The 27,745-nt window shown below is 37.9% G+C and overlaps 1 protein-coding gene across 1 annotated transcript; it reads right to left on the bottom strand.

The window, feature by feature from the left end:
- Positions 1–615: 615 nt before the first annotated feature.
- Positions 616–27,215, bottom strand: LOC148743489 (uncharacterized). The gene is made up of 26 exons (XM_088726541.1): positions 27,150–27,215; positions 26,310–26,381; positions 25,927–25,998; positions 22,321–22,392; positions 21,804–21,875; positions 21,098–21,169; positions 20,347–20,418; positions 17,970–18,041; positions 17,216–17,287; positions 16,748–16,819; positions 15,990–16,061; positions 15,535–15,606; positions 15,157–15,228; positions 15,016–15,087; positions 14,333–14,404; positions 5,900–5,971; positions 5,352–5,423; positions 3,898–3,969; positions 3,658–3,729; positions 2,463–3,420; positions 2,152–2,233; positions 1,933–1,980; positions 1,754–1,813; positions 1,373–1,441; positions 1,127–1,186; positions 616–1,005 (listed from the first exon to the last, which is right to left on the bottom strand). The coding sequence occupies exons 12-26, from the start codon at positions 15,579–15,581 to the stop codon at positions 953–955; spliced, it is 1,881 nt and encodes a 626-aa protein (XP_088582667.1). The 5' UTR covers positions 15,582–15,606; positions 15,990–16,061; positions 16,748–16,819; positions 17,216–17,287; positions 17,970–18,041; positions 20,347–20,418; positions 21,098–21,169; positions 21,804–21,875; positions 22,321–22,392; positions 25,927–25,998; positions 26,310–26,381; positions 27,150–27,215; the 3' UTR covers positions 616–952.
- Between the last annotated feature and the right edge of the window lie 530 nt (positions 27,216–27,745).

Raw genomic sequence — 27,745 nt, 5'->3', positions numbered from 1 at the left:
TCTCTACTGCGAGGATCGTGCATCATACGTATCTAATACCGCAGTTCAAAATATATGAACTTCATATATACATTGTATCTAATAATATTTGTAACAAATAAGACTTTACGGAGCCTATACATGTTATTTATAAGCACTTCTCAGCAGTTTTAACCACGTAGAAGATACACTAGGTAGATGGTGTTCTTTCCAGTAATGCTGCGGTCTGCCCCCATATACATGGTTTGATTAAGGATTCTCGAGGGTAGCTCTGGGTCAAATCAAGATCCTGATAATTACCCGACAGGATTATCAAGTATTGATAGGTTTGCTAAGATTTATGAGCAAATGTCAATACAATTTCGACTGTTTTTTTCTAATTAATATTTCTATCCTCTATAATCATTTTTGGGCAAGAAAGGATATGTTTTTTGGTTTAAAACATGGAGAAAAACCGACTGAATCAATTGGCCAGTGATATGAAACACGATCACTTTTATGAAATGATGAGCCTTGAAAAAAAGTTTCCCGTGATCTGACCAGCAAAAATAGGAAGCTAACCTTGCTTTAGGGAAACTTACTGTGTTCGACCAAAATATTACTGATCGAATATTTCTTTCTACAGGTAACCGTTCGTTGATGATCCAACATACTGCTCTTTATTGACTGTTTGATGGTGTGCTAAACAAGAAAATCTTGGTAGAGGTCAGGATTAAATCTATTCCTAACCTTTTAGTCCTGACTATCAGATAACCTTATCTTGCAATTTCAAAGTGTCACACAGCGAGCAGGTGACTAGAATTCAATAGTGCTATAAGCTAGACTTAATAAGCTAGACTCTATAAGTTCTATAAGCTTAAGTCTCGTAACTAATATAATCACAATGAAATATAAGAAAGGATAACTGCCAGATAGATCTAAACAGTTTAGGGTTTAAATGTTGTTAGCTTCATATCCATTCATCGACCAATGATTACAATTTTGTATCATATTCCAGATCAATTTCTTCTCCTTCGTGATCATCTTCTGAAAAAAAATGTGAAACCACAACAACACTATCAGAGTATGATGGTAAAGCCATGACAGAATGAATTGTTCATATTTATGTTATTGTTCAACGAACAGCAATAGAGAAGTTATGAAGAACCTTGTTCCTGAGGCGGCATACTCAAAAACTGAATCTCTATCAGTTCAGCTCCTTGCTGATCTAAGTACACAGAAAAATAGTTGGGTGAATAAGCCTCTTAATGTAATGAAAAAAGCAAAACAGAAACGATTTTTGCAATTGTAGGGCAAGTTTTTGAATGGAGTCGATGATTTTGATATTAATACAAACATTGTAAAAAACAATAATGATAATCATTATTGTAATAATAATAATAACATTACATACTTTCCAGGTGAAATTGTTCTTCAGTTCCAACTCGATCTTCGCCATGCTGCACTTGTTTGTCTTGTTCGTCTTGATCAATGGATAAAAAACAATAGCGAAAGAGTAAAATCATGTACTGAGAAGACAAGCGATTTCGAGACAAGTGATGGACATAATGGTAATTAGATGCAAAAAGTAATTGTAGCAAACGACAACTTAAAAAAATATGTCAAAATGCTACTGACGTTCTATCTGACGAGCCTTGCTATATTTCCCCGCCAAAGTTCTTTGCGCTGTTTTTTTTTCAGAAAAAAAAAACAGCCGGCTGTTTTAAGCCAAGAGACCTTCGATTAATATCTTCTTCGTTTGGGACACTAATCGAACAAATTCAAGGTTAAACACCTTGTTGTGGCTGTAGCAATCCAAGAAACTGCTTTTCCATGACCTCTCCTTTTTGTTCATCTGAGGAAACAAAGATAAAAAGCGACTTGAAGGACAGCATCATGAAAATAAAAATGTACATGGAATTGTTTCTTGAGGTAAAATGCAGTGGCACAAAGAACTCAGTAAAATGCTGTTACCTTCTTGTGGCCCGTTGTCCTCAATCTCTTGTGGATCTTGTTGTTGTTCTGATAAAATAAGACATGAGTATATCAACAGATTAATGCCATTGCAATGTGATATCTGTCTAGAGAATGGCGCTAGTCTAAGAAAGAAAGCTTCGCTAATAAGAACAACGTTCACGGTTTTTATTCTTTAAACTTATGTGATACAAAGAATGGAAAAGTGGGCATTACTACCCTCTAGCTCTTCACTGCACTTAAAAGTGCTGCGTAAGAAGCTTTTCAGCTTTGCTACTTTGCCTCCTAGATACTCTTGCACCTGGAGAGAAAAAGAAATTAGCCAAGAACGACATTCATTAAATGACCAGTTCTCCTTATCAATTGTTAAAGAGTGAAAAGTGCCAAGAAATGAAAAGTAACTGTACGAGTGTCAAGCCCAAGAGACCCACACAGTGTGTTGAAGAGCCCAGTGTGTTAATCGGTACACCACCGGGTTCTTTCTTAAATTATTTAGATTTCAAAGATGATAAAGAAATGTTATTCTTTACCTTTGGTGTTGCTAAAGTGTACAGAATCGGGTTTATCGCTGAATTGATGGGCAGAGCAAAGACGGCAATCCACACAGCCAGATCTCCTGGTGGTTTGGAATTCTCCTCCAAAACCGACCTCAGACCAAACACGATGATTGGCATCCAGCAGAGACAATCAGTGAAGATGATGAAGAAGACTCTTTTGGCAAGACCTGTCTCTCTCCTTGTGTTGGCTGATTGGTTTTTGACCCAGACTCTGCTTATAAATATGCTGAGGTAGGCAACCGTGATGAACATGAAGAGGAAAAAATTGAGGCCAATAAATACAGAAACAGAGTACTCCCAGCCTTTCGTTTTGTCACGAGAGAGCTGTAAGGGAAGGCAGACAACGCTTTTTCCGTAGTAGCTGTGATGTGCTTCTGAATTTTCGAAGTAGCTCAGGCCAAACATTGGAAAGAATGCCAGGAGGAAGCCGACGAGCCAAATGATGGCGCAAAAAAAGTGTGTCATGTTAAGAGAAAGCGCCCCACCTCTGAAGGGGAACACAATGTTCTTGAGTCGGTCAGCAGATATCAAAGCCATCAGCATCAGAGAGACCTCACTGGATAGCAAAGAGGTAGCGCCAGTTATCTGACAAGCCAAGCCAGACCGCCACTTGGAGTCATGTAAGTAGTACTCTCCTCTCCACAACAAATCTTTGACAGCCAGTGTGATTAAGTATGCTCCCATCAAACCATCAGAGACTGCCAAGTGCAATAACATGATTGACTGTGCCGTGTTTGTACCGTGTATGGAACGCCATGTGATGACAAACACAGACCCAACCAGAGAAAGGGAGCCGACTACCCAGATGCTCTTCCTTGGGGTTGGGTTCTTGAACATGCTCTCACAGTTAGCAAAGTCGTCGTTGTAAATGAAAGCGCAGTCAGCGTCCTTCTTATTCATGTGACAACACATCAGATTTGTGTCGAGACTCCTGCAATCGTAAAATAAGACATCGTCCAGTCAAATAAGGTATTTCAAATTACTATATGTAGTAGCGAACCGCAAATGTCCCTTCATCAATATAAGAAGTTTCTCGTAGAATGCCACGTCTTCCATTCTCGATGGGCAGTTGTTGCAAAAATTAAATTAAAAGTGTTTTCAGACCGTCCTCTATTTACAATTTATCCTTTAAACTTTAGATCGTAGTATAAATATATTAAAATCGTACACTCGCTGTATATCCTTCTGCACTTCAAAAAATCCATGAGGAAGCTCTCTAAACTTGTTGTAATGCATGTACCTGGAATGAAAATTTGTGAACAGAAATATAGCTATGATATCATTAGATTGTAGCAATCAAAGCATTTTAGGTGTGTTTTGCAATACATGTTCTAACTATTTGAACTTTTCAGGGTTAAACAGTGCTTTTCATAACTTTTAAATCATTTTGATTCAAGAAAATACTTACATAATTTTCAGCCGTTGATTTTCTTCGAAGGTGTCGATGGAAACTTGTTTAAGTTCGTTGTTAACGATTTCTCTATCAAAAAGAATGCTCAACAATTTAAAATAAAAAGCGCAGCTATGTTATGTTGTTGAAACCATTCTGTTACTATTGTTTCGATTACTGGCATCGAGATAAACAGCCAGTCTCCGCAAGAATTTAATCAGCAAAAGGTCATATGTTTCTATCGAAAAGTGTTACACCAAACTTAGTGGCATCTTTTATGCTATTTGGAATAGAATTTTCTTCTATCTGGGTTCCTCTGTAACATTTACAAAACGGGAGGCCACCGTTTTAAAATTTAGCGCCCCTGCTATAATCATCTCGCGCCCTGCTGCAATCACCTCGCCTCAGGCTCATTGAATATTGTTGGATAATCCCTTTAACTTCGTCTCGGTGGTTATTCTACATTATAGCCCACCCATTAATTTTGGTGCGATCTTATTGGTTACTTTACGTCATGTGGTGCAAAATCACAGGACAGTTATCACGCAATAACTCCCGTCCGCGTCGATATTTGTCCTCCGATTTTTCCGTGAAACAGAAACATAGTCAACAGAGTTTCAACTTTTCCGTTCTCCTATTTACATGAAAGGAAACCAAACTCGGATGTAATTTCTTTTTCAGTCCTCACAGTGACAATGGAAATGATTTGATTATTTCCTGAGACTGATAAACATTTCTTTCTAGTCAAGTTTTTGAACAGCACGTCGGAAAATGTGAACCCAAAGCGCTAAGTTTTCGATATTTTGATATAAGGGGCGTTGTGAGAGTTAATTTCAAATGACAGCTCGTCAAGTTTTGGTCCAATCACACTGAAAATAAAGTTATTTAAACCAATCAAATGTACTTGCTTGCTTGCGTCAATCACGCGCATTCACTATCAGATCACCACTGGCTTTTTTATTGTGTTTACGCGCAGTTTAATTGCGATGTGAAAATTAATGGAAAGTTTATAAAATAAATAAACCCTCTTCTGGCTAGCTGATATGTCGGCTGATAATGTCTTTGGCTGAGATAATAATAATAATAATAATAATAATAATAATAATATATATCGATTTCTATGGCGAATTTCCATGTCAATGCTCTAATGCGCCTTACAACACTGTGTGGGGGACTTTTCCAGACTGCCGGCGGATATTTACAATTAATAAGGGAGAGACAATCTGTCATCCGAGGACATTATCAGCCGACATACCAGCTGACATACCAGCCGACATACCAGCCGACATACCAGCCGACATACCAGCCGGCATACCGACATACCAGCCTACATACCAGCCGACATTATCAGCCGACATACCAGCCCCCCGTAGGGGGTTTATTTACTGAATATTTACTTCGCCTTCGGCGAATTATTGTGAAATATCATTCCGATATAGGCAAATATCCCATGTATTTAATAGTACACTTACATAATCGAAAGCTCTCTTAGGCCTTTAAAAATTCCTCGTGGCAAATTTTCCAGCTTGTTGCCTGACAGGTAACTAGAAAAACGATAAAGGATAACGTGAAAGTAGAACCATGTGAATTGATAAATGGGACATTTTTTAATTCGTTTTCATAAGCACGATAAAGCATGAAAAAAAATACCACGATGTGATTCGTTTCTCTTTTTCAAATAATGAATCTAAGTACAAGAATTTTTTAAGAGCTTTTTTCAGAAGGGCATGGTCATGCTTTTACCGCCCAAATCAGCCAAAATGCTTCCCAACATCAGTTAGAATGTCTACGACACAGGTAAAAACTGGAAATTCACAAAGAAATGATGAAGTGAAATCAGGGGAATTTAAATTTCCATAAAAATGAAGAGTTAATCGGGGTAGGTGTTTTCCATACACAAAGTGTTTAGTAACAAATTCGACGATCAGATTAAGTTTCATGACCAGTAGAGTAATACATTTTCGAACCAGATTTTCAGAGATAAGACAAAATGAAACAACAACATCCATGTGCTACTTACAGGTCATGCAGCTTCGCCAATCCACAAAATTGTACGGGGTGAAGCTTCTCTAACTTATTCGTTTCCATTTTCCTGTTGAATTGCAAAACAGAAACCTTTTTAAGGTCAATTTTCATTTGAATTGGAAAATCGAATTTTTATCAACAACCAGGTCCCTCGTCATTTGTTTTGAAATTTCATTTTCCTTTTAAACCTTTCCTTTTAACCCTTTAACTGCCATGAGTGACCAAGACGTAATGCTTTCTTCCTCTATCAATACAAAATCAAACACATTAGGGATGAGAATAAAGAAATAAGTCACTTTAGAGATTATTGGTTCATCGAATACCAAATTATCACAACAAACATCATACGAGTTGTTTGGCAGACAGAAACAACAACATCTTTTATTTATAATCACGATTTAACTTCTAGATTAAGACTACTTGCAATATAGCGAAGCTAATCGAGGCAGGTAGTATGAAAAACGTGTCAATTACATATTATGTTGAGCTAACATAATATTATGTTGAGCTATCCATTATGTTGAGCTATCCATTGAGCTAACCGCCTCCCGGTTAGCTCAATGGATAGAGCGCTGGACTGTTGTGCGGGAGGTCGAGGGTTCGAGCCCCGGCCGGACCAACACTCAAGGTCTTAAAATAATTGAGAAGAATATGCTTCCTTTCTATAACATCAAGAAATGGTTAGATATTCTAGTCTTCTCGGATAGGGACGAATAAATGGAGGTCCCTTCTCCTACAGGGTTAGGGGTAGGAGACGTTAATTTCCCACGCACGAGATTACTGTGTGATGGATGTCCTCCCCTGGGGTGGGATGGGCGGGTTAGGATTGATTGTAAAGCGCTGTTGATCTGTCACTGTAAATAGCCCTCTATAAGTGATAAATTGTAATTGTAAATGTAATATTAAAATAACGTTATTCTAATGACAAAATTAATAACAATTACAAAGGTACAGATGTCAATTACAAAAGTGAATACAAAAATATAGGTATACTAATTTCGAAGCCACGAGCACATAATTAAAAACGGGAAAAGCTCAAAATGCTCTTTATTTTAACGAAATCAAGTTTCATGACATTTCATTTATTAATGTATCAATATCAGGCTAAGAATCCTGGTTTAGAAGGATTTGAAGTAAAAATTCGGTTATTTTTTTCTTGATGCCATATTTTGGGAGCTGCCTTAAAACATCAGGAATACAGTTCCAAATTTATGCGCCCATAGAGGAAAAAGAATTCTTATAGTGATTTAGTCGAGAGTAGTTTATATAGAAGTTACCAGTGGTAGAAGATCGTGTGTTATAATGATGAGCATCTCTAATGGGTCTAAGGAGAGCAGAAATGTTAGATGGCACGACTTTGTTATGGACATCATGCATTAAGATAGAGCAATTTTTAAAGTAAATTCAAGGTAAAGGCAGAATACTGGTAAAGATGAAAAGTGGAACAGTGTGAACATTAACCTTAGAGAAATTCATCAAGCGGACTACCCGTTTTTGGAGATGGAGTATCTTGTTTAGGTGCGTTTTGGCTGCCTGTCCCCAGGCAGTAAGGCCATAGGAGATACATGGAAGAATAAGAGATCTATATATTTATATTAAGCAAAGTCACGAAAGGAGTGAAATGCCTTAATCTAGACATTATACCTATATCTCTACTGATCTTTGACTCGATGTGGCTGATATGATATTTCCAACAGAGATTACTGTCCATTAGTACCCCTAAGTACTTAACATATGATTTACGTTCTATATTTATCAGTCTATTACTTTGGTTGTCATATATATTAATTTTAACTTCATAATCTAAGCGTTTTTGGTATGGATGAAAGTAGCAAAATTAGTTTCTTTATATTTAAGGAGAGTTTATTAGCGTTTAGCCAGTCACAGACGTTAAGTAGCTCCACGTTTACAACAGATTCAAGTGATTTTAAATTCTTATCAGCAAATAACAGGTTTTTATCATAGGTAGAATTCCAGTTTGTTTAAAGCCTTATAAATATCATTAATATAAATCAGAAACAATAAAGGACCCAAAACAGAACCTGTGGCACTCCACAAGAGGTTTTTTTCTTTTTTAGAATTATAGGCACCGACCTGAGTGGTTTGGGTTCTTCCATTTAAGTTTGAACAGAACCAATCATTGATTATACCACGAATTCCGTAATGAGCCAGCTTACGTAATAAAATATAATGTTAGACAGTATCGACTGCCTTTTGCAGATCAATAAAGACCCCACACGAACATCAAGATTCAAGCTAAAAAGTTCAATGTCATGAAAACTAGGCAACCGATCCAAATACTTTTTAGTTGGGAGATCGTTTAACTGGATAAGATTATTGAATTGCCCATGGTAGAGAGTCATGTTTTGACCAAAGTAGGGCAATTCATGGAGCAAGCTTTTATGCTCTTTAACTTCATTTAACAATGACAACGAAAAATATTAAAGTAAATAAAACAGAGTTATTAAACAAGACTTATCTCAGAAGAAGAAGAGTTCCGTCTGATCTGATCTTGTCGCGTTAAGTTGGCCAGATGATCTTGACTCTTGGTCAGCGGTCATCCGCTGACTCTTGACTCTAATAGGGTGAGAATCAGCCGTCTTGCGGAGAAGTATGGATCCATTTTTTACCCAGCAGAACGCGAATTCATATTGATTTTTGAAAGCTTTTACGTCCACAAAAAGTTTCTGTAATCTGGGAGTCTGATGCTCAACCACCCTGGCGTTTGACATCCGATCTTCATCAAAACCGATAACAGCCGCGCTGATCTTGTTGGCCTCCTTGCTCAAGATCATAACCTCATTTCTTACTAACCGTCGTGTAAACTTACAAATAATTGGTCTCGGACCTCCTCTCGATGAATCACGAAGAGGGACGCGGTGTGCAATGTCGATGTCTCGTTTAGAAACAGACGTACCCATTGCATTAAATAATCGTACACACAATAAACTGGTATCGGCTGTACTCTCCGAGTCAGACAGCTCTGGGACACTCAATGCTTTGACGTTGAACGAATAGCTATGATTCTGAACGTCATCGAATGTAGATTCAAGGGTTTAGCACTCGTTCCTCGAAATTGGTAAGCCGTTGTTCGATGTTGGCGAGGGATTCCCGAATTCTTTCCAACTGTAGCTTAGTATCATCAAACTCTTGACTAACGAATTCAAGGCTCGCCTCAGCTTCTCTATTCAAGATGGCCGCAGCGCGTTCTTCACTATTCACATTTCTTACCATACATTCTTGTTTGGTAACTCGCTGCTCCAGGTTCTTCAACTCTTTTTGAGCTTGCTCGAGCTTCCTCTTCATCTCTACGTTGCTCTTTTTAAGGGATTTTACCGAGTCCGGCATTAGAAGTTAAAGAGAAATTATCAGGAGTAGGGAGTGTGAAAAGACACGTCCTGACATTACACGCTCGTGTGCATAGAGGAGAATTATTAATGAGATCTTGGGAGTGACAGTGTTAAACTTACATGGATACGTTTTTTTTTGTTGGTTTCCCAGTTAGTTTTCTATGTAACATTATACAACCTCAACTTTGTGCTTTGCGTTTACCTTAACTGAAATTGAAAAAAACTGTCGAAGTGTGTTGTCTCTTTTCTCAAAATTACAAGAAATAAGTCTTGAAAAGCGTGCATCTTAAAATCAGAGTCAAGGTAATCTCAAAAATAGATAGTCAACGACTACATGTGTCTACTTGTTCTACTTGTGGGAAGTTTGGAATGCTCCTTTTTTTAAAGGAGAGTCTGGTGATGTGCCTTTCTATCGTAAATTTTAAAATTTGAGTCTCACAAGATCGAGTAATATCCAGGATTGCACGCGGAAGGGGGCCGCGCTATTCGATGATATGTATCACAAAGTGTCCTCATGTATAAAAGTTCATCATAACACACATAATTCTCTCGTATATGAGGCAATATGAAATTGAGAAATTAGTCTATCACATATGAAATATTTGTTAAACAACACTTGCATGCAATCCTGGATATAAATGACAAGATCAGGAGATGGACAATCCCGTCAGGTGATGTAAAGAAATAAAATTAATGAACTACAATCTTGGAAATTTCAAATTAAAAATTAACCCCTTCCCCCAGTTTAGCAATGGGTAAATGGCACGTTTTGGTATTCTCGCAAATGCATCTTTGAATTGTGAGGAAGGAAGGTGCTATTTCCCTTGTTTTATTCCAGTCGAGATTGGCTGACTCTAGGACCTTAAGTCGTCTAAAGCCGCATTAAGTTGCCTGGAACCAACTCAATTCGAGGTAAGGTAAAAGTAGTTAAGCGTGTGGCAGGAAAATAAACGTGCGAAGCATGGAAACCAGCTTACGACTGGAGAGGAATTGTGGGAGAATCGAAATAGCGGAGACCAATACAATATTGTCATCTTTATATTGTCATTTGCCTTGTATTCGTTTGTGATCCATTATTCTCTGGAAATTGTTTAGGTAATAATTACTTCTACACTGGTAACTCTGTCATCAGATGCAAAAATAACAATTACTTAAAGTGCTACTGAAACGTAATTTTCATATCCGAGATTTTTGCAATATAATAGAGTTTGAACGTTATTTGCAAACGCTGTGTACCTTTTTTGGGCCAACGCATAGCGGAAAGTACATTTTTAACCATTCGAAGTTGACCGGCTGAGATCAAAATTGGCGGCCATCTTGGCGCGGCCAAAACAGCCCTGTGACGTCACTGGTTGTGTACTTCTGTGAAGGAAGGGTAAAAGCATGGAGTGTGGCTTGCATGTTGGGAGGCCGATAAAGAGGATTTCGGGCAAAATGCCATCCTCGTCTTATTCATCGGCGGCCACATCGGCATCTTGGCTATCTGCGGGAGGTTCGCCCGGATAGGGAGCAAAATTCCCGACTGATACCGAGAACGAATCTCTACCAGTCTATTTAGTTAATCGGAAACTGACGAGATCCACAAGATTAGGATCGGAAACCGTGGTCTTGCTTGACCATCTACAGAAAACGTCGAGAGACATTATAACTGTAGATGGGCAACTAAACGCCCCGAGCCAAAGCAATGGCATCCAGAGAATGAAGTAAACATTGAAGCTTCATACGACACCGCCACTGAAGATGATCTACTCGGCAAGTCTGAGGATAACGAACAAATCCCGGTTCTGTCCTCGTGTACCGGTTCATAAGAGCCGATGCAAAAGACCAAACAATACACAACAGCTAACCAATGACTCCTAAATAAAGAAAGAACAATACACAACAGCTAACCAATGACTCCTAAACAAAGAAAGAACAATGGTAATTCCCTTGTGAACCGGTACACCAGGACAGAACCCAAGTCCCTCTGTACCAAATGCCTCGCAGAACATGCCCAGAGTCCCTACAATATAGGGCGAGGGCCAAAATAAGAGCAGACGAGGATTTCAAAAATGAGATAAAGCAAATCCTTAACAACGCGGAGCAAGAAACAGTAAAGGCGATCATGTGCTTCTATGAACGTGAAATCGGTCGTTTTAATACCGAAATAAAGAAAAGAAAACGAACCAAAACGGCTGGAACACTGAACACTAAGAACTGTACTACGATCGAATCAGCGCGCATGACACAAGCCGAAAGCAATCAAGACAACTTAACGATCGAGACAGTCAAAAAAATAGCTGTACATCTACAAAGGCGAACGATTCGAAAAAGACGCAATCCCTGATGTGCGTACTCAGTGCCACACATAAAGCAAATTCTCATGAAAAACTGGCATTTAATAGAAACACAACCACTACTGAGCGAACTATACAAAAATCCACCGCTCGTATCTTACAAAAGAGGGCGGTCGCTCAAAGACATACTCGTGAGGGCTAAACTTTGAATAGGCTACTCTAAACACACGCTTGGGAGTCGTGTAGGCCTGTCAACCCCATTTTACGCCACCATCTTCGTCTTCGCTACTGGAGACAACTTCGCTTCGTTCAGAAGAAGATTCACTTGACAAAACTTCAATATCTGCCATCTCCTTCGCCCACGAATACAAACAAACAGTGAGTGAAATAAACCACGCTATCGGAGTGAACACAACCAGTGACGTCATCAATCCATTTCGCTCGGTACCAGGGCCCGGACATGGTTTTGTGTAAAATTTTTTATTTTAACGTTAAAAAAGATATCTTTCGCTTCTTTTTGGCCAAAGCAAATTATCTCATGATGATCAGCATATTCAAAACTACAGGTTAGAGCAAATATTTCAGATACGAAAATTTCGTTTCAGTAGCACTTTAACTTTGTTTTAATGTTTTTGATAAAGGGAATGTATAGAACTGCAACATGCTCAATTTTACTGTATAAAAACACAAGACATAGCTTTGTATCACAAGAACTTTGAAATAATTTTTGCTGTCTTGTCCACAATCATTCTTTGATTTTCTGCCTTTAATAATAACTTATTTTAGGTTGTTTGGTGGAATATCTGCAATAGGTGTCCTATTCTTGATTTTGTCTAGAAACTCTGTGCGGCATTATTAAAGTAGGTATTATTTCTCATGCCATCTTAATTAGTGTTAACTAGGGTGCGACACATCAATTTGGTTTTTAACAGGCACAACAGCGTTGTTACCTGGCAACTACTACAATTGACTGATCATTTCTTCATCTGAAGCTTTTGTTGGAGGTATTTGTTGCATACCGCACAACAGGCTGTTTTTTCTTTTCAGGTCTACACCCATGCATAGGCCTGTAAGGCTGTTTTCCTTCAGTTCTGGGTTATCAATACTGATGTTGTTACAGGGTTGTAGCTAGAATTTTCTATAGATGAAAGAATATTTTGTAATCGGCGGCAGGCACCAGAAGCCGCTTGTATCGGCACGTGACCGCGCTGTAACGTATGATAGTTGCATAACATAACTCCGTAACCAGCAAGTACGTGTAATCAGGCATGTATTTACATAAAGCGAAGCAAACCGTCGAAATGTACCAAATGCTTATCTTTCTGAAAAACGAGCCTTATGGTTAAGAAAAAGGTATTGATGAAAGGAGCAGATTCTTTGGTAAATGTGCACAGTTCTGTGTTCAGTTCGACAACACAATATTTAAGAAAGTATGCAGACACGGCGAGTTGACTGTCTTGATAGTCGGTATTCACGACATGTACTCGCTGCTTGTCTTGTCTCTTAATATATTTGATACACCATTATCTATAACTTGTAGTTATGCTATGTAAAACAGATGAAACAGGAACTGACTTTCTGAGCATTTTCTTGTGTTTACTTCTTAATATTCTGCAGTGCAATGACTTGATAACTTTTCTTGGTGATATCCTGGATGGCTCTCTATATCTAGCCCTGTGTTTTACTCGTGAACGTAGCTGAAAATATCTACTTCTTTATATACATTTAAGTGTCATGAACTGATTTACTATACTAACTCGATTTGCATATCCATTATTACTACATGTATCAGCTTCAGAACCAGGCACAACTCTCGGGGATGTTTTTTACATGAAATGTTTATATCAATTGTCCCATTGCTGAGATTATTTGTCTCCCGAGGGAGGTTTTTTTTGTCGCATTACCGGGATTATTTGTCTCCCGAAGAAGCTTTGCTGTCCTATTGCTAAGATTATTTGTCTCCAGAAAGAGGTTTTTTTTCCCCTTTCTCTGACTGTTTGTGTCCCGAAGGAGGTTTCTTGTCCCACTGCTGGAATTATTGTCTCCCGAAGGAGGTTTTTGTCCTACTGGGACTGTTTGTCTCCAAAATAAGGTACTTTATCCTATTGCTGGAATTATTTGTCTCCCGAAGGACCTTTTCTGTCCAATTTCTGGGCTTATTTGTCTCCTGAAGGATATTCGTTTTCCTCCAGGAATTGTTTAAACCTTTAAAACGTCTACGAAACGCCAAACACTGGACTTGGCGCCACTGAGTTGCGTATGAAGCCATTCCACAATAGCCGCGAAACAAACACTTTGATTCATTGTTCTTTCTTCTGGAAACTTTTCCATACAGATCTTAAAAATATTCTATCAAAGACATGCCTGGTTCTACTTACATAGAACGTAGAGCGTACAAGCATAGCACAAAGCATACACAAACGTGGCGCAAACAAACAAACCAAAGGACGCGACGTATCTTTGACGTTTCAGTCGATAGTAAGTCGAAAACTGACGAAGAATCACGTAGCTGCTGATGACTGATCGACGATTACCGATTTGGCACGACGACCTCGCCGACTGTTGTCGATTGCCATCACCAACTATTTCAGATTAATTCTTAGCTGATCAATATATTTTTGTCTTTGAACACCTGGTAATTTTTTCAAGTATTTTATAAATACTTTCAAATATTTACAATAGTTTTCTTTCCTAAAGTTGCGAATTAAATAAATAATCGTGTCAATTATTAATCAATTTACGAATGGTCAATCCCTCAATCAAACGCCTAATCAGAAAAACCTCATCACAATGACTACTCACAATGTCCTAAGCTTGGTTAGGTTAGCAAATATCATTGGTGGTAAGTCTTCGATTTGATTGCTGGATAAAATCCTGTAAGATTACAAAATTTAGCGAGATACTGATAAAGAATAAAGCCGTAATTTTAGTTTCAACGGAAAACAAACTATCCACGGATATTAATGGTGGAAAAGAGAATTACCTCTGAAGCGTAAATTAAAGTGCTAAGAGAAACTCATGAAAAATCCGCTGGGCGTTAGCCCTAGTAAAGGGTATCAGGGAACCGCACGAGGTAAAGAAAACATTCTTATGACCTTGGTGGGAATCGAACCCCTGACCTCCGGATTAGATCTACCGTTGCTCTGCCTACTAAGCTACAAGGTCGGACAGATCGAGAAAGTCGTGGTCGATTAAGGTGGTGAATCACGGCGAAGAGAAAGTAAGGGTACATATATAAATGTTGTGCCGCGGAGGTAGTGGGTTCGATTCCCACCGAGGTCATAAGAGTTTTTTCTTTACCTCGTGTGGTTCCCTAATACCCTTTACTAGGACTAACACCCAGTGGGGTTTTTCATGGGTTTCACCTGGCACTTCAATTTACGCTTCCGAGTTAATTCTCTGTTCCACCATTTGTGTTCAAAGTGCTACGTGGTACAACATTTATATATGTATCCACGGATATTGCCGAAAGTTTTGTTCCTTACAGTGTTGTGAGCTTCGTTAGGTTGCAAAAGATTCCGTCTAGCAGTTTCTCCACTTTGTTATTAGAAAGATCCCTGAAAGTTGCAGGGAAAATGAGTTAGAGGAAAGATATTGAAACCACAGATATAAGTTTTGTTCCTCACAGTTTTGTGAGCCTCGTTAGCTTGCTAAAGATTCCTTCTGGCAGTTTCTCCACTTTGTTATTAGAGAGATCCCTGAAAGTTACAAAGAAAATGAGTTAGAAGTTTCAGAAACATCTTCAATCCACAGATATAACGCCCATAAGAAAATAATAACAGAATAAGGAAAACAATAAAAAAATATCTAAAATCGTAGTGGATTTTGTTGTAGCCAACCCACGCCTCTCCTCGATCTCTACATAAACGAGCCGCATCGGATCCTAAGTTAGAGCCTAATAAGTCATGGAACATAACTCAATGGAAGTATTTTATTTTTTGAAACTCGTAATAAGTTAAATGTAAATACTGTCTATTGCATTTACTTGAAATAACAGAACCTACAGTTCATCTAAGTTAACCAAATCCTTGAAAATGTCCTTGGGTAGCATTTGGATCACGTTGTCCTGCAGCCATCTGAGTGGAATTGTAAAAATTTGAGTTCAGATACCCAATGCTCACCGAAATCTTATTCCTGTTAATGCTAAGTGGGAACGAGCTTTTCTTCCTTATTTAGATCAAGGTATACAGCACTGCTGAAATTAATTTTTTTTACATCTGCGCTTGGCATTAACTTTCACCTAACTGGATCTGCTCATTTAGTAAAATATCAAGTGTGATTACAGTTCAGAAAACAAACTAACGCGAAAATGTTTGATAATCTCTTACACCTCTATTTTGGCATGTTGATACTTTGCACACTAATTCAAAAATAATCAATTAAGGTCTCACGGAAACGGCATAGACATTTAATTCTAATTGTAATTTTGCTCGTGGAAAGCTTGGTTTTCTTAACTCACAGTTTTGTTAAATTCCACAAGCCATCAAACAATCTCTTTGGTAATTTTTCCAGATTGTTGATGTGAAGGCGTCTGCATAAGAAGAGGAGTTCAAGGAGTGTCGTCATGATAAAAATTTAGCAAACAATATCAAAAAAAAATGAGGAAATTTGCAACCCCGGATTTGAATTATAACATAAATCACGTAAAGCGCGCGCTCTAATTGGTCAACTCAGTGTCTACTATTTGCTCATGGGGGTACGCTGCTGACGTGAGCAAATGTTTCCAAGTAAGTTAATGTTTCGGAAGAAATTGTTTTTTATGTTATAAAACAAATGGTAAACACCACAGCGTACACAATGGAGTTATGGATGCACGCAGGAAGTTGCTAAGCATAAGAGAAACGTAAGAGTCGCGCAAGGCGATGGTCGAGAGCGATTCTAGCTTCTTGTGGTGGGATGCGGTGTCTACCATTTTTTAACTAATGAACAACTATTTAACAGATTTCGACCAATCCGCCTCTGAAGCTCAGTTTCAACATTACTAACTTCATCAGTGCTAAGTTACTTTAAGATGTCTCCTTTTTAAATATCAAGACATGCATTAAAAATCATGCGACTAGCTCCTATATTTTACTTCGGCTCGTAATCAGTCCTTGTGCCACCAAATATTGAAGGGTTGTATAATCTACCCTTAAAATATCTTTATCGCTGTCCTTAAAATGTGTAGTATATTGCATGCGCTTATTTGGTTGGTAAAGAAACACACACTTCACTTACAACTGCTGAAGCTTTACTAACTGAGTCAATAGAGCATGATGCAACTCCTTGATTCTGTTGTTGTCCAAGGATCTAGAAGAGTTAGAAAGTATGCAAAACAGTTACACGAGGAAGTGTAATAAATCTGTTCACGTTTCTCTGTGCGGCTGAATTAACAGGCAAAATTCGAAAGAGAAACCAGGAGAAAATGGAGTGAGGAAAAACAACCCTCATAGGGGCAAGATTTTGGTTAATGGAACTCCAAACATACTTCAAATAGGAGTTATTACTCTTATCTGCTCGGAACTGTCAATCTGTACACCATATTATCCTCTCTTACTTCCTTTAAGACTGACGACACTCGGCTGTAATTTAAATATATTTTCGCTAATTAATGAAAACGAGTCTCAGCATATGGTGGGTAAATGTTAGCAAAACCGATATAGTCTTTAGAAATAGAATTCATTGATTATTTAATTGAAAACTTACAGGTAGGTCAACTCGGTGTTGTTGTTGAAGACTCCCTTCGGTAGTTCCTCTATCTGATTTTTGTCTAGATATCTACGAGTATGTACAGGTCTGTGAGTTGAACGTCTTACGTAACTGTTGTTGTTCCTTTCAGTGCTTGTGAATTTAAGGTTTTATTCATGTAATATAAGCGTCAAATGACATTGTTTGACAGGTTGAGCCAACCACATGTCAATGAATAATCTAAAAAGACAATTCATAGTTGATAACCAACCATGGATGTCTTTTCTTCTCTCCTTGTAGTTGAATATTTTTTAGTTGCGTTGCCCTGGAAAACTCCTAGTACACTCGATTTATTTTGAAATTAGTATTTATGGTATTACAAAACTAGTCTCAAGCCGGACTTAACCTTAAACAAAACGATAGAGACAGCAAAGGACGTTGTAAGTGCTGCGGATTAGAAACTGGGCAATCGCCGATGGATTCTTCGATTGCTTTAACTGATTACTTGAAAGAGACCTAGTTTCACATTCTAAAACACATACATACGTTACAGAATTTTGACTACAAATTTATTGCTGGTATGCGGTATGCGGTATTGCCGATTCTCTGAAATGATTTAAAAGGCCTTTTCAAGTAAAACTTAATGAATAACCAGATTCTGTACTCATGGTGGATGAGTGTTTACATCATAGCTGCGCATTATCGTTAAGGATCAACTGGTTATTGGTTAAGACTTTTAACAGCGATAAATATTCAAAGGTTCTTCACTTACAGCTCGTGTAGCTTGACTAAAAGATTAAATAAATCACTAGGCAACGTCTTAATTTTGTTCTCTTTTAACAACCTATAAAAGTTTAGAAAACGTTTCTTGAGGGTGACAAGATAAAACATAAAGAACTTCTCAAAGTTTTCAGATTTTGATATTCTAGGAGTATAGAGGGTTTTCTCAGTCACTAACAAATATCTGTTGTGTTTCAAGCAAGGTTCTTTGCTTACAACGATTATAACAAGGTCATTTTCGTTTTATCAACTGAGTTAATAATGTAAATTGACCACCGAAAGAGTTTCAAAGCTGACGTTTCGAGCGTTAGCCCTTCGTCAGAGCAATGGAGGAATTGTAGGTTGTGCGTGCGTCAACACGCAAAAATGGAGTTACGCTATTAGTGGGAACATGGTGACGAGAAAAAAAAAAGACTAAATTAGTTGAATGAAAAGCGTTCGTTGATACCGTGGGGATTAACAGTGCCGATTTGAAAGATAAACTTTTGTTCCAGACTTTTGCGGCTTTTCGAACTACATAATTGTAAGGAAAATCTGGAGACTGCGATATGCTGCTTAGTATGATAAGTCAGATTAAATTGTCTAGCGACTCGTTTTAATGCGTCCCTGTCATTCCTTTCTATTGTCGTGAAGGTGTTCTCGGAATCGGTCATCTGAGCAGGGTTGTTCAAAACACGGTTAACCTAACCTGGGGCTAGTATAAAGTTTTAATTTAGACTTATAGCTCTACAAAGGAATTATTCTTTTGTATTTTTTCCCCATTAGTTTCGAGTCATATTGATATAAAACCCAACTAAACGCTAGCTCTTGTACACGCCCCCTTACAAGAGAAATTAAAGGCAAGGTTAACTTTAAATCCCTAGACTAACGTTAACCCCTATCGATCAACCCGGCCTTTGTTGTCGTCCTTTTTCAGCAATGAATATCTTTTTGTAATAAGTGCAAGTTATGCAATAGATGACTTTGGCGGAGGTGCACGTGAAGTAATCAGTAATCTTAATTGATCGTGTGGGTCCCGATGTTTTCTAACTTTATGAATGAAAGGACAACTTTTGCATCGTGCGCGAGTGCATTTAAAACTTGCGGGCTGATCATTTGTTTGTAGTGAACTTCTGACCAAAAAGTTGCCTATGTTTTTGAAGCTTTTGAATGAAGTAAGTGGAGGTTGTGAAAAGATAGCACCGGTCTCTGAATCGTTTTGAAGTTATTTAAATTTTTTAAGAATGATGGATTTAACTGCGTGGTTGTGAGGGTGAAATGTGAGAGTGAATAGAATGTGGTCAGTAGTTTCCTTATGTGACGTTTGTAGTGCTGATTGTCGATCAATTAGTTGGGCGCGATGGTGGCCCGCCTGAACGACAGAAACAGGTTTCTTAATAGTGCCTTGATCAAAAAAGTGTTTGAAGCCCAGGAGACCTTCGCATTTGGGAATGACAGCATAAGTAGAGAGATGTAATATCCATGGTCAAAAGAAGTTTGTCTTCAACAATAAAATTAAAGTCTAAAAATTTCGGGTGCGTGTTTGCTGTCTTTAATACCTGATGGTAAAGTTTTGACGTTGGGAGCCATAATTTTGTCTAAATAGCTGGAAACAGGTTTAGTGGGACAACTGCAGGCCAAGACAACGAGTCGAGCTGGGTTGTTAGATTTGTCAATTTTTGGTAAAAAGTAATACAAGCGTTCTAGGAGTGGTAATGGTGAGATTATTCGCAGTAGCCGGCAATTCTAAAGTAATAAGTAATTGAATCACCACGCAATTTGTTGTCGTAAAACAGCCTTTGAGTATTTAAGAATTAGTAACGATATCGACACTGATAATAATAGTATTGAATGCGTTTATGCACAATGGATTTGTTAAACACCTACAAGTTAGATAACGAGAAATTCCTTCCTTCGGCGAAATTCGTTGCACATGTCAAGAAAATCAGCAAAAAAGACTCCTGATGTTATTACATCACACAGACCGCTGAAAGTGAGGTACACTCCCAGATTTCCGCGCATTACGCAAACATCCATTTCTTTTAGCTGATTTTCTTGTATTGCGAGACGGATTTTCCCGAAAAGGAGGGATTCCAGGAGATAAATCCTTTATTTGGTCGTTGTATCACACCCTACGAAAATGACTATTATTCCTGATTTTAAGGTCCGTTCTAAGTCTCTAATCTATCTTTTAAGAGTCGGTTGTTTAACATAGTATTTTCTGTAGGGAAATTTGAACAGATTGCTAGTGTTCCCTTTTAATAAGTAATTTTCATTTCCTTATCGACCACAAGATAAGGAGAATTCTAACTCTTGCCATGTAAATATCAGTATTGAGCAGGTATAACATTTCAATACAGTATTAAGTGGTAATTAGATTGGTGACTTACAAGTCGGTCAACTCCGTGTTCTTATTGAAGACTCCAGGTGGTAGCTCCTCTATCTGATTGACGCCGAGATTTCTACGAGAACATACGGGTTAGTAAGTTAAACGTTACTTTTGTTGCTTCCTTTTGAGGTTGTTAATTTAAGGCTTTGAGATGAATCGGAAAATGCAAGATTTTGTAACAATCTTTAAAAACCTGAAGCAAAGTGTACTCGTCATAGAAGCGTCGACTAACATTGCTCGACTGGTTGAGCCAACCGCACATGAATGAATGGTTATTTTCAACCATTTCATGGTTGATAATAATTATGGGTTTAACGTCTTTTCTACTAATGTTGTTGTTGGGTATTTCTCTTTTCGAGACAAACGATACATTTTGGAATTGGTATATTTTATATCGCGCAATTAGTCTCAAGCCGGACTCAACCTTAGACAAAACAATGGTGGCAGAAAAGGATGCTGAAGTTTAAGATAAGAAATTGAAGAATCGACAATCGACGGTGCCTCCAAAGAGGAGACCCAATTTCACACTATAAAACAGGTACCTACTGTACAAAAGTTTGAATAAAGCTATATTGTCCGTGAGCGAAGTTTCCTTTCACTGATTCTCTGAAATGAGTTTAAGGCCTTTTTGAGTAAAATTAATGATTAACCAGATTCTATGCTCATGGTGGATGACTGTTGACACATTCCACAATCTCTGGTTATTATCCAAGACTCTATCAGTAATAAATGTTCATAGGCTCTTCACTTACAGCCACTGAAGTTTGACTAAATGAGCAAATAAATCAATACGCAACTTCTTGATTTGGTTTTTGTTTAACCACCTACAAGAGTTTAAAAACGTCTTTTTAGGGTAAAAAGACAAAGCAGAAAAAACTGCTCAAAATTTTCAAATTCCTTGATTGTGTTATTGCTTAACCGCCTAAAGGTGCTTAAAAACGTTTCTTGAGGGTAAAAAGACAAAGCACGAAGAACTGCTCGAAATTTTTCAACTATAATAGTCCAGGCGAAAAGAGGTGAAATGTAAGCGTTACGTCCATTTTTTTCGCTGATTTTCCTGACTTGCGCGATGAGTTTTGCCGAAAAGGAGGGATTGCTTGTGGTCTATTTCAAGTTGACCAATTCGGTTTTTTTATTAAAGAGTCGAGGAGGTAAATCCTTAATTTGGTTGTTCTTAAGTCACTAGGAAAATGACTGATATTCCCTGATTTTAAGGTCTTTTCAAATATAGTTGCTAATACAGCCTTTTACAGTTGGTTGTTCAAAATAGTATGTGCTGTAGGGTAATTTGAACAGATTTCCACAGAAGAGTGTTTTCTTTTAGTGTAAGTAGTTCTCAGTTCCTCGTCGCCCACTAAATGAAGAGAGTTCTAACTCATGCTAAGAAATATATTAGCATAAACCGATATAACATTTCAATAGAGTATTATCTGATTATTTTAAACTTTGGGGACTTACAATTCGGTCAACTCCGTGTTCCTATCGAAGACTCCAGGTGGTAGCTCCTCAATCTGATTGGCATCGAGTTTTCTACGAGAACATACAGGTTTGTAAGTTGAACGTCTTGTGTTGCTTTTGTTTGTATCTTTTCGTGGTCGTAAAGTCAAGGTTTTGTTTGTCATTGGAAAATGTAACCTGTCTTAAGTTATTAAGCCGGACTTAACCTAAAACAAAACGACAGTCACAGCAAAGGACGGTGCATAGGCCTTAGATTAGAAATTGAATAATCGGCATAGTGCCTACGATCACCCAAAAGAGAGACCCAGTTTAGCTCTTTTAACACGTACGACTACACAACAATTTTGACTCGAAGTATATTGCCGGTATACGAAGTTCTCTGAGACGTGTTTAGAGGCCTAAGTTAATGATAAACAAGATTCTATGCTCATGGTGGATGACTGTTGACACATTCCACAATCTCTGGTTATTATCCAAGACGCTATCAACACTAGATATTCATGAGCTCTTCGCTTACAGCCACTGAAGCTTGACTAAATGAGTAAATAAATCACCACGCAACTTCTTGATTTTGTTTTTGTTTAACCACCTAAAAGAGTTTAAGAATGTTTCTTTAAGATAACAAGACAATGCAGGAAGAACTGCTCAAAATTTTAAAATTTTAATAGCTTAGGCAAATAGAGAGTAAATATAACCATCGTACGCGTCCATTGAGAGTTGTGATGCGAACATGATGAAGTCTTTCTCAGTCGCTAACAAATATCTTTTAGGGTTCTCGTGATGATGAACCTAAAAGTAAGGTTCGTCACACAGAAGGATTATGGCTTGACTGACTCAGTAATTAAATCATAATGCAACAAGTTGTCGTTCGACAATCCTTGAGTATTTTATAATCAATAAATGTAAATAATAAATATAAAGATAAGGATAATAGTAAAATATTTAAGTTAACTATAAACTTGTTTACTGCCTTGTAAGTTATACTACGAGAAAACCCTCCTCTTTAGGCAAAATCCGTTGCGCAAGTCAAGAAAATCAGCGTGGAAAAAAATTTATGTAAGCACGCCGCACGGAGTTCTTGGAGTCGCCTCACCCCCATAGTTCTGCGCCGTGTGCTAACACGGGATCAAATGTTTCAAGAAAGTCAAGAAAAAAAGATTTGATATTACCACACCACGTGGAACTCTGGGAGTTTGGCGCACTCCAACAGTTCTGCACCGTGCGGTAACAGCAATTTTTTTCCCTGAATTTTTAGACTTGCGCGACTGATTTCCTCGAAAAAGGAGGACTACTCGTAGTCTATTTCCAGTTGACCAATTCGGTGTTGTCATTGAAGACTCCAGGTGGTAAATCCTTATTTGGTTGTATTTTGAGTCTCTACGAAAATTACTGATATTCCCTGATTCTAAGGTCTTTTCTTAGTTACTAATTTAGAGCTTCTTAGAGTCGGCTATTTAAAATAGTATGTGCTGTAGGGTAATTTCAACAGATTCCCACGGAATAGTGATCTCTTGTAGTGAGTAACTTTCAGTTCCTCATCGACCTCTTGATTAAGAGATTTTTAACGAAAGGCTTATCAAAAGGAACCCAGTGATATAGGGCTGTAGTAACGGTAAGCTCCTTCGTGAACCGATCTATTTTTTAGCGAGTAGATAGCGGAGAAAAGAGAGAGACTTTCACAAAAATATTTTTATTAGTATAATGATAGAGGTGATTTAAAGGCTTCCAAAAAAACATTTCTGTTTATAAGTATCGGTAATGATCTGGCAACTGACAATTACAGAGCGAAAAAAAGCGCACGGACACTTTCGATTAAATGGCAAACAAACACTTGTTGAATGAATATCGCGACGAGCTTCTCAACAAAAACAGTCAGTGATCCTGCGGAAAGTATTATTTAATTCCAGCCAAGATTCATCTTTAAAGATTTAAATCTGTTTAGTTTTAAATGGCAAGGAAAGTCGTTGAAAGGAATTTCAAAATGTATGTTTTGAAGTTTGGAGAATCTGTTTATTTGTTTATTGCAATGGCGTTTGTAAATCATGATCTTGTCTTTGCTCCACCGAAAAACTTAAGTCAAATGACACAATTTTCCAGCTGGACGCAAAGGGATTTAATGCGGCTTTTAATTGAATTGAATTTGAAATGAATCTTTATTAAGGCATAAAATAAATAATCACATATCCTATGTTACAACATTAAAAGAAACTATATATATAAATTACAGAGAAAGTCATGATAAAAATTATAAGACTAGATTATGTTTAAAAATTAAGCGGTTGACAAACGTGTTTTTGAACCTATCAGTGTTTATTTTAGGATGGTGACTTGTCTCTTTCCTCAGATTGTACTTGGTTGACTTCTTTTTTGGCATTATAGCTCTTAAAGGATTTTTTGTATTATTAAAAACATTCTTGAAGATACTGTGTCTTGTTGATCTAACAATTCATAGACATTAATGTGGTCGGATGTATACTTGCGCTTATAACATCGATCTAAGAAACATTGGATTGTTGTTAATTCTAAATTTACAGCGCCAAATACGGGCAGCCCGTATAATATATTTGGTAGAACCAGATTTAGAAACAGATGGTCTACTTCGGCCTGACTGTACCCTTCTTTCCTTAAAGATCTTAAAATGAACAGGCACTTGTTTGCTTTGATTAGTTTTTCCCGAATATGTGTTATAAACCTACTATCTTCCTAAAATGTTACCCCAAAAATAGTAAGCTCTTTTGTCTGTGGTATTCCAGACACAATAGGAAACTCTATTGTAAAACCTTTCTTGCGGAATATTATTTCCTTGCACTTAGATGGATTACTACTTATATCATTACTTCTAGACCACTGGGAAAACTGATTAATCAGTGCGATAGAATTGTCTTTATCACTTATCACAGGCGAGATAATGGTTGTATCATCAGCATATTTTACCAGTACGCTCTTATTGTCCAAGTGTATCTCTAAATCACTGAGAAAGACATTGAACAAGTGCGGCCCGTTGACACTTCCTTGGGTGGTACCTTTGTTGACACTTTTCAATTTACCAATAAATCCATTGCTAATGACTCTCTGCTACCTGTCTTCCAAAAAGCTTAGATACCAGTTAATTATATAAGGGCTTAGGCGGAGTTGCTTCAATATGTGTGAGAGGAGATCGTGTTTCAAACTGTCAAAAGCCTGGCTGAAATAGGCGTACCGCTTTGCACTCTGGGATATCAAGACATTGATTGACAGTATGTTGGATAGTCAGTAGAGCATTCGAACAGCTCCCTCCCTCTATGTATGCAAACTGTGAGATCCCAGAATGTTCATCGAAGGTCTTCCATGCGTGTGTTCCTTAGACAGCTTTCTCAAAGCACCTTGCGATGACAGGTGTCACATTTATTCCGCGGAAGTCTGATATTCCCTTAGGTAGATCAACCTTCGGCAAGGGGTTCAGGTCTGACTTTTTCCAAGAGACAGGCCAGGCGTGTGTTCTAAGAGACAGATTCCAAATCCTGGTGATAACTGGAACGAATAGCTCGGCGTAGTCTTTCCATATAGTGTACGGGATACCATCTGGTCCGGTTGCTGTTTTCTTTATACGCATGAGAGAATTCAGGACTTGTCGCTCTGAGATTTCTGGGACTTCCTGGTGTTCACTAATCTCCAGAGGTGTTGGCTTTATGTAGGCGTGGTCAGTAAATAGGTCACCAAAGTAGTCATTTAACGCATTGAGTTCGTCGTGGCCAAGAATTGAATTCCTTCATTGAATTCCTTCCGAATCGTTTTCTGTAGTGCAATGTATGGTAGATGTGCCCAAATTCGAGGAACTTAATTGTTTATTTGCAGAAGGACTCAAACTTTGCTTGACGATTTATAACGGACAAATTGTTTACAAGAATTAAGATATCAAATAAATGAAAGTTACAGTGATCAACTGTAAACACCTTGCGTTTTAACTTTCTAAGTTACTTTTTGTGGAGAATGATTAAATTATACACGGCCAAAAATTGAAATACTCGGAAAGTCAGGACCGCTGGAGCGCACGAATAAGCCAATAAGATTCGAGGAGTAAGGATTCCGGACCGCTGAGATGTTTGGAAAAAAATAATGGTTACTCAAAACTTTGGTGACTTACAAGAACTTCAGCTCCGTGTTGTTGTTGAAGACTCCATGTGGCAGTTCCTCTATCTGATTGCCATCCAGATGTCTACGAGTTTATACAAGTTAGTGAGTTTAACGTCTTCCTTTCCTGTCGTTTGTATCTTTTTGGAGTTGTAAATGTAAGTTTTTGTTTTCCATCGGAGTTACTTTTTCAGGAGGATTATTAAATTACAAACGGTTATTAGGCAACAGATTGCAATACTCGGAGCGTTCTGCACCTGGGGTCTGAATGGGAAAATCCGGACCGCCGGAGCGCGCGAAATTAAATTAGCCAATGAAATTCGAGTAGTTAGGATTCCGGACCGCTGAGATGTTCGGGAAAACAATAAATGGCTACAATAAACATTAGTGACTTACAACTGGTTCAACTTCTTGTTGGTGTCCACGAGTCCAAGTGGTAACTCCTCTATCTGATTTTCACCTAGTTGTCTACAAGCATATACAGGTCAGTGAGTTGAACGTCTTGCTTTGCTCTTGTTTATTGTTTTTGAGTGGTTGTACATTTAAGGTTTTGTTTTCAATCAGAAAAATAAGAAATTGTGACAATCGTTGAAAAGCAGAGCAAAGTGTTCATGTCAGCAAAGGACGCTGCATAAGATAGAGATTAGAAATTGGACCATCGACATGGATTGATCGGTGCCTCCAATCACTCAAAAGAGACCCAATTTCACGCTGTAAACCAGGTATGTCCTGTAAAGAATTTTGAATACTTAACGGATCGACAGCGGTTGAGCGTGGTCTGTGCTCTTATCGACAACGATATTCGTCATAACAGTGGTCAAAATCCTGTTGGAATCCGCAACAAATTTTGTCCAAGGTACGATGACGAATATCGTTGTCGATAAGAGTACAGACCACGCTAAACCACTGTCGTTTCGTTTTTACCGCAATATGGACGTCAGTATTGACGAGCTGATCAATGCATTACGTGACACGTCTTGCTTGACTACGGCAAACTGGCCAATCAGATTGCGACATTACTACCAATTGTGCTTAAAAAAACTTCATCGTCGGTATGTGAAGTTTACATTCAAAGATCATCTGAAGTCAGTTAAGGCTTTTCAAGTAAATTGATGGTTAACCAGGGTCTATGCTCAAGGTGGATGACTGCCGAGAAATTCCACATTCTCGTTAAGGATCAACTGGTTATTGTCTAAGACTTTCTGCGCGATAAATATTCAAAGGTTCCACACTTACAGAATCTCAATCTTGACTAAAGTAGTAAATAAATCACCACTCAATTTCTTGATTTTGTTATTGTTTAATCCCCTACAAGAGTTTACAAACGTTGCTTTAGGGTAGCAAGACAAGGCAGAAAAAAAACTGCTCGAAATTCTTAAATTTTGATAGACTAGACGAATAGATGGTAAGTATAGTACACGTCTATTGAGAATAGTTCAATGAACACGGTGAAGTCTTTCGCAGTCATTAAAAAATATCTCTTACGGTTCTCGCTTTCTCGCGATAGTGAACATAAAAGTAATGTTCGTCACTCACGATTATGGGCTAGCTTATTAGGTAATTAAATCTTTTCGAAACTTGAGATGCAATGCGATTGCGCAATAGTTGACACTGCAAGCGAGTCTTACGCAAAACGCGAAGTAGACTATTTCATGTCTGAAAGGTTCATATTTTCTATTTTTCAGAAATGTGTTGCTTTCAGTAAGATATAGACTGAGATTATTCCATATAAAGTGCGCACAAACGATTTTTATTCGCGAGTTATAATGTATCAAAAAACAATCGAACAAGTAAGCGCAGCGAACGAGGTGGGTAGTACGGAACCTGAAATT

Source organism: Stylophora pistillata, chromosome 1 (assembly GCF_964205215.1).
Source record: "Stylophora pistillata chromosome 1, jaStyPist1.2, whole genome shotgun sequence".
Taxonomy (NCBI): domain Eukaryota; kingdom Metazoa; phylum Cnidaria; class Anthozoa; order Scleractinia; family Pocilloporidae; genus Stylophora; species Stylophora pistillata.
Note: the sequence above shows the minus strand (reverse complement) of the source record. Positions and strands in the feature narration are given on the sequence as shown.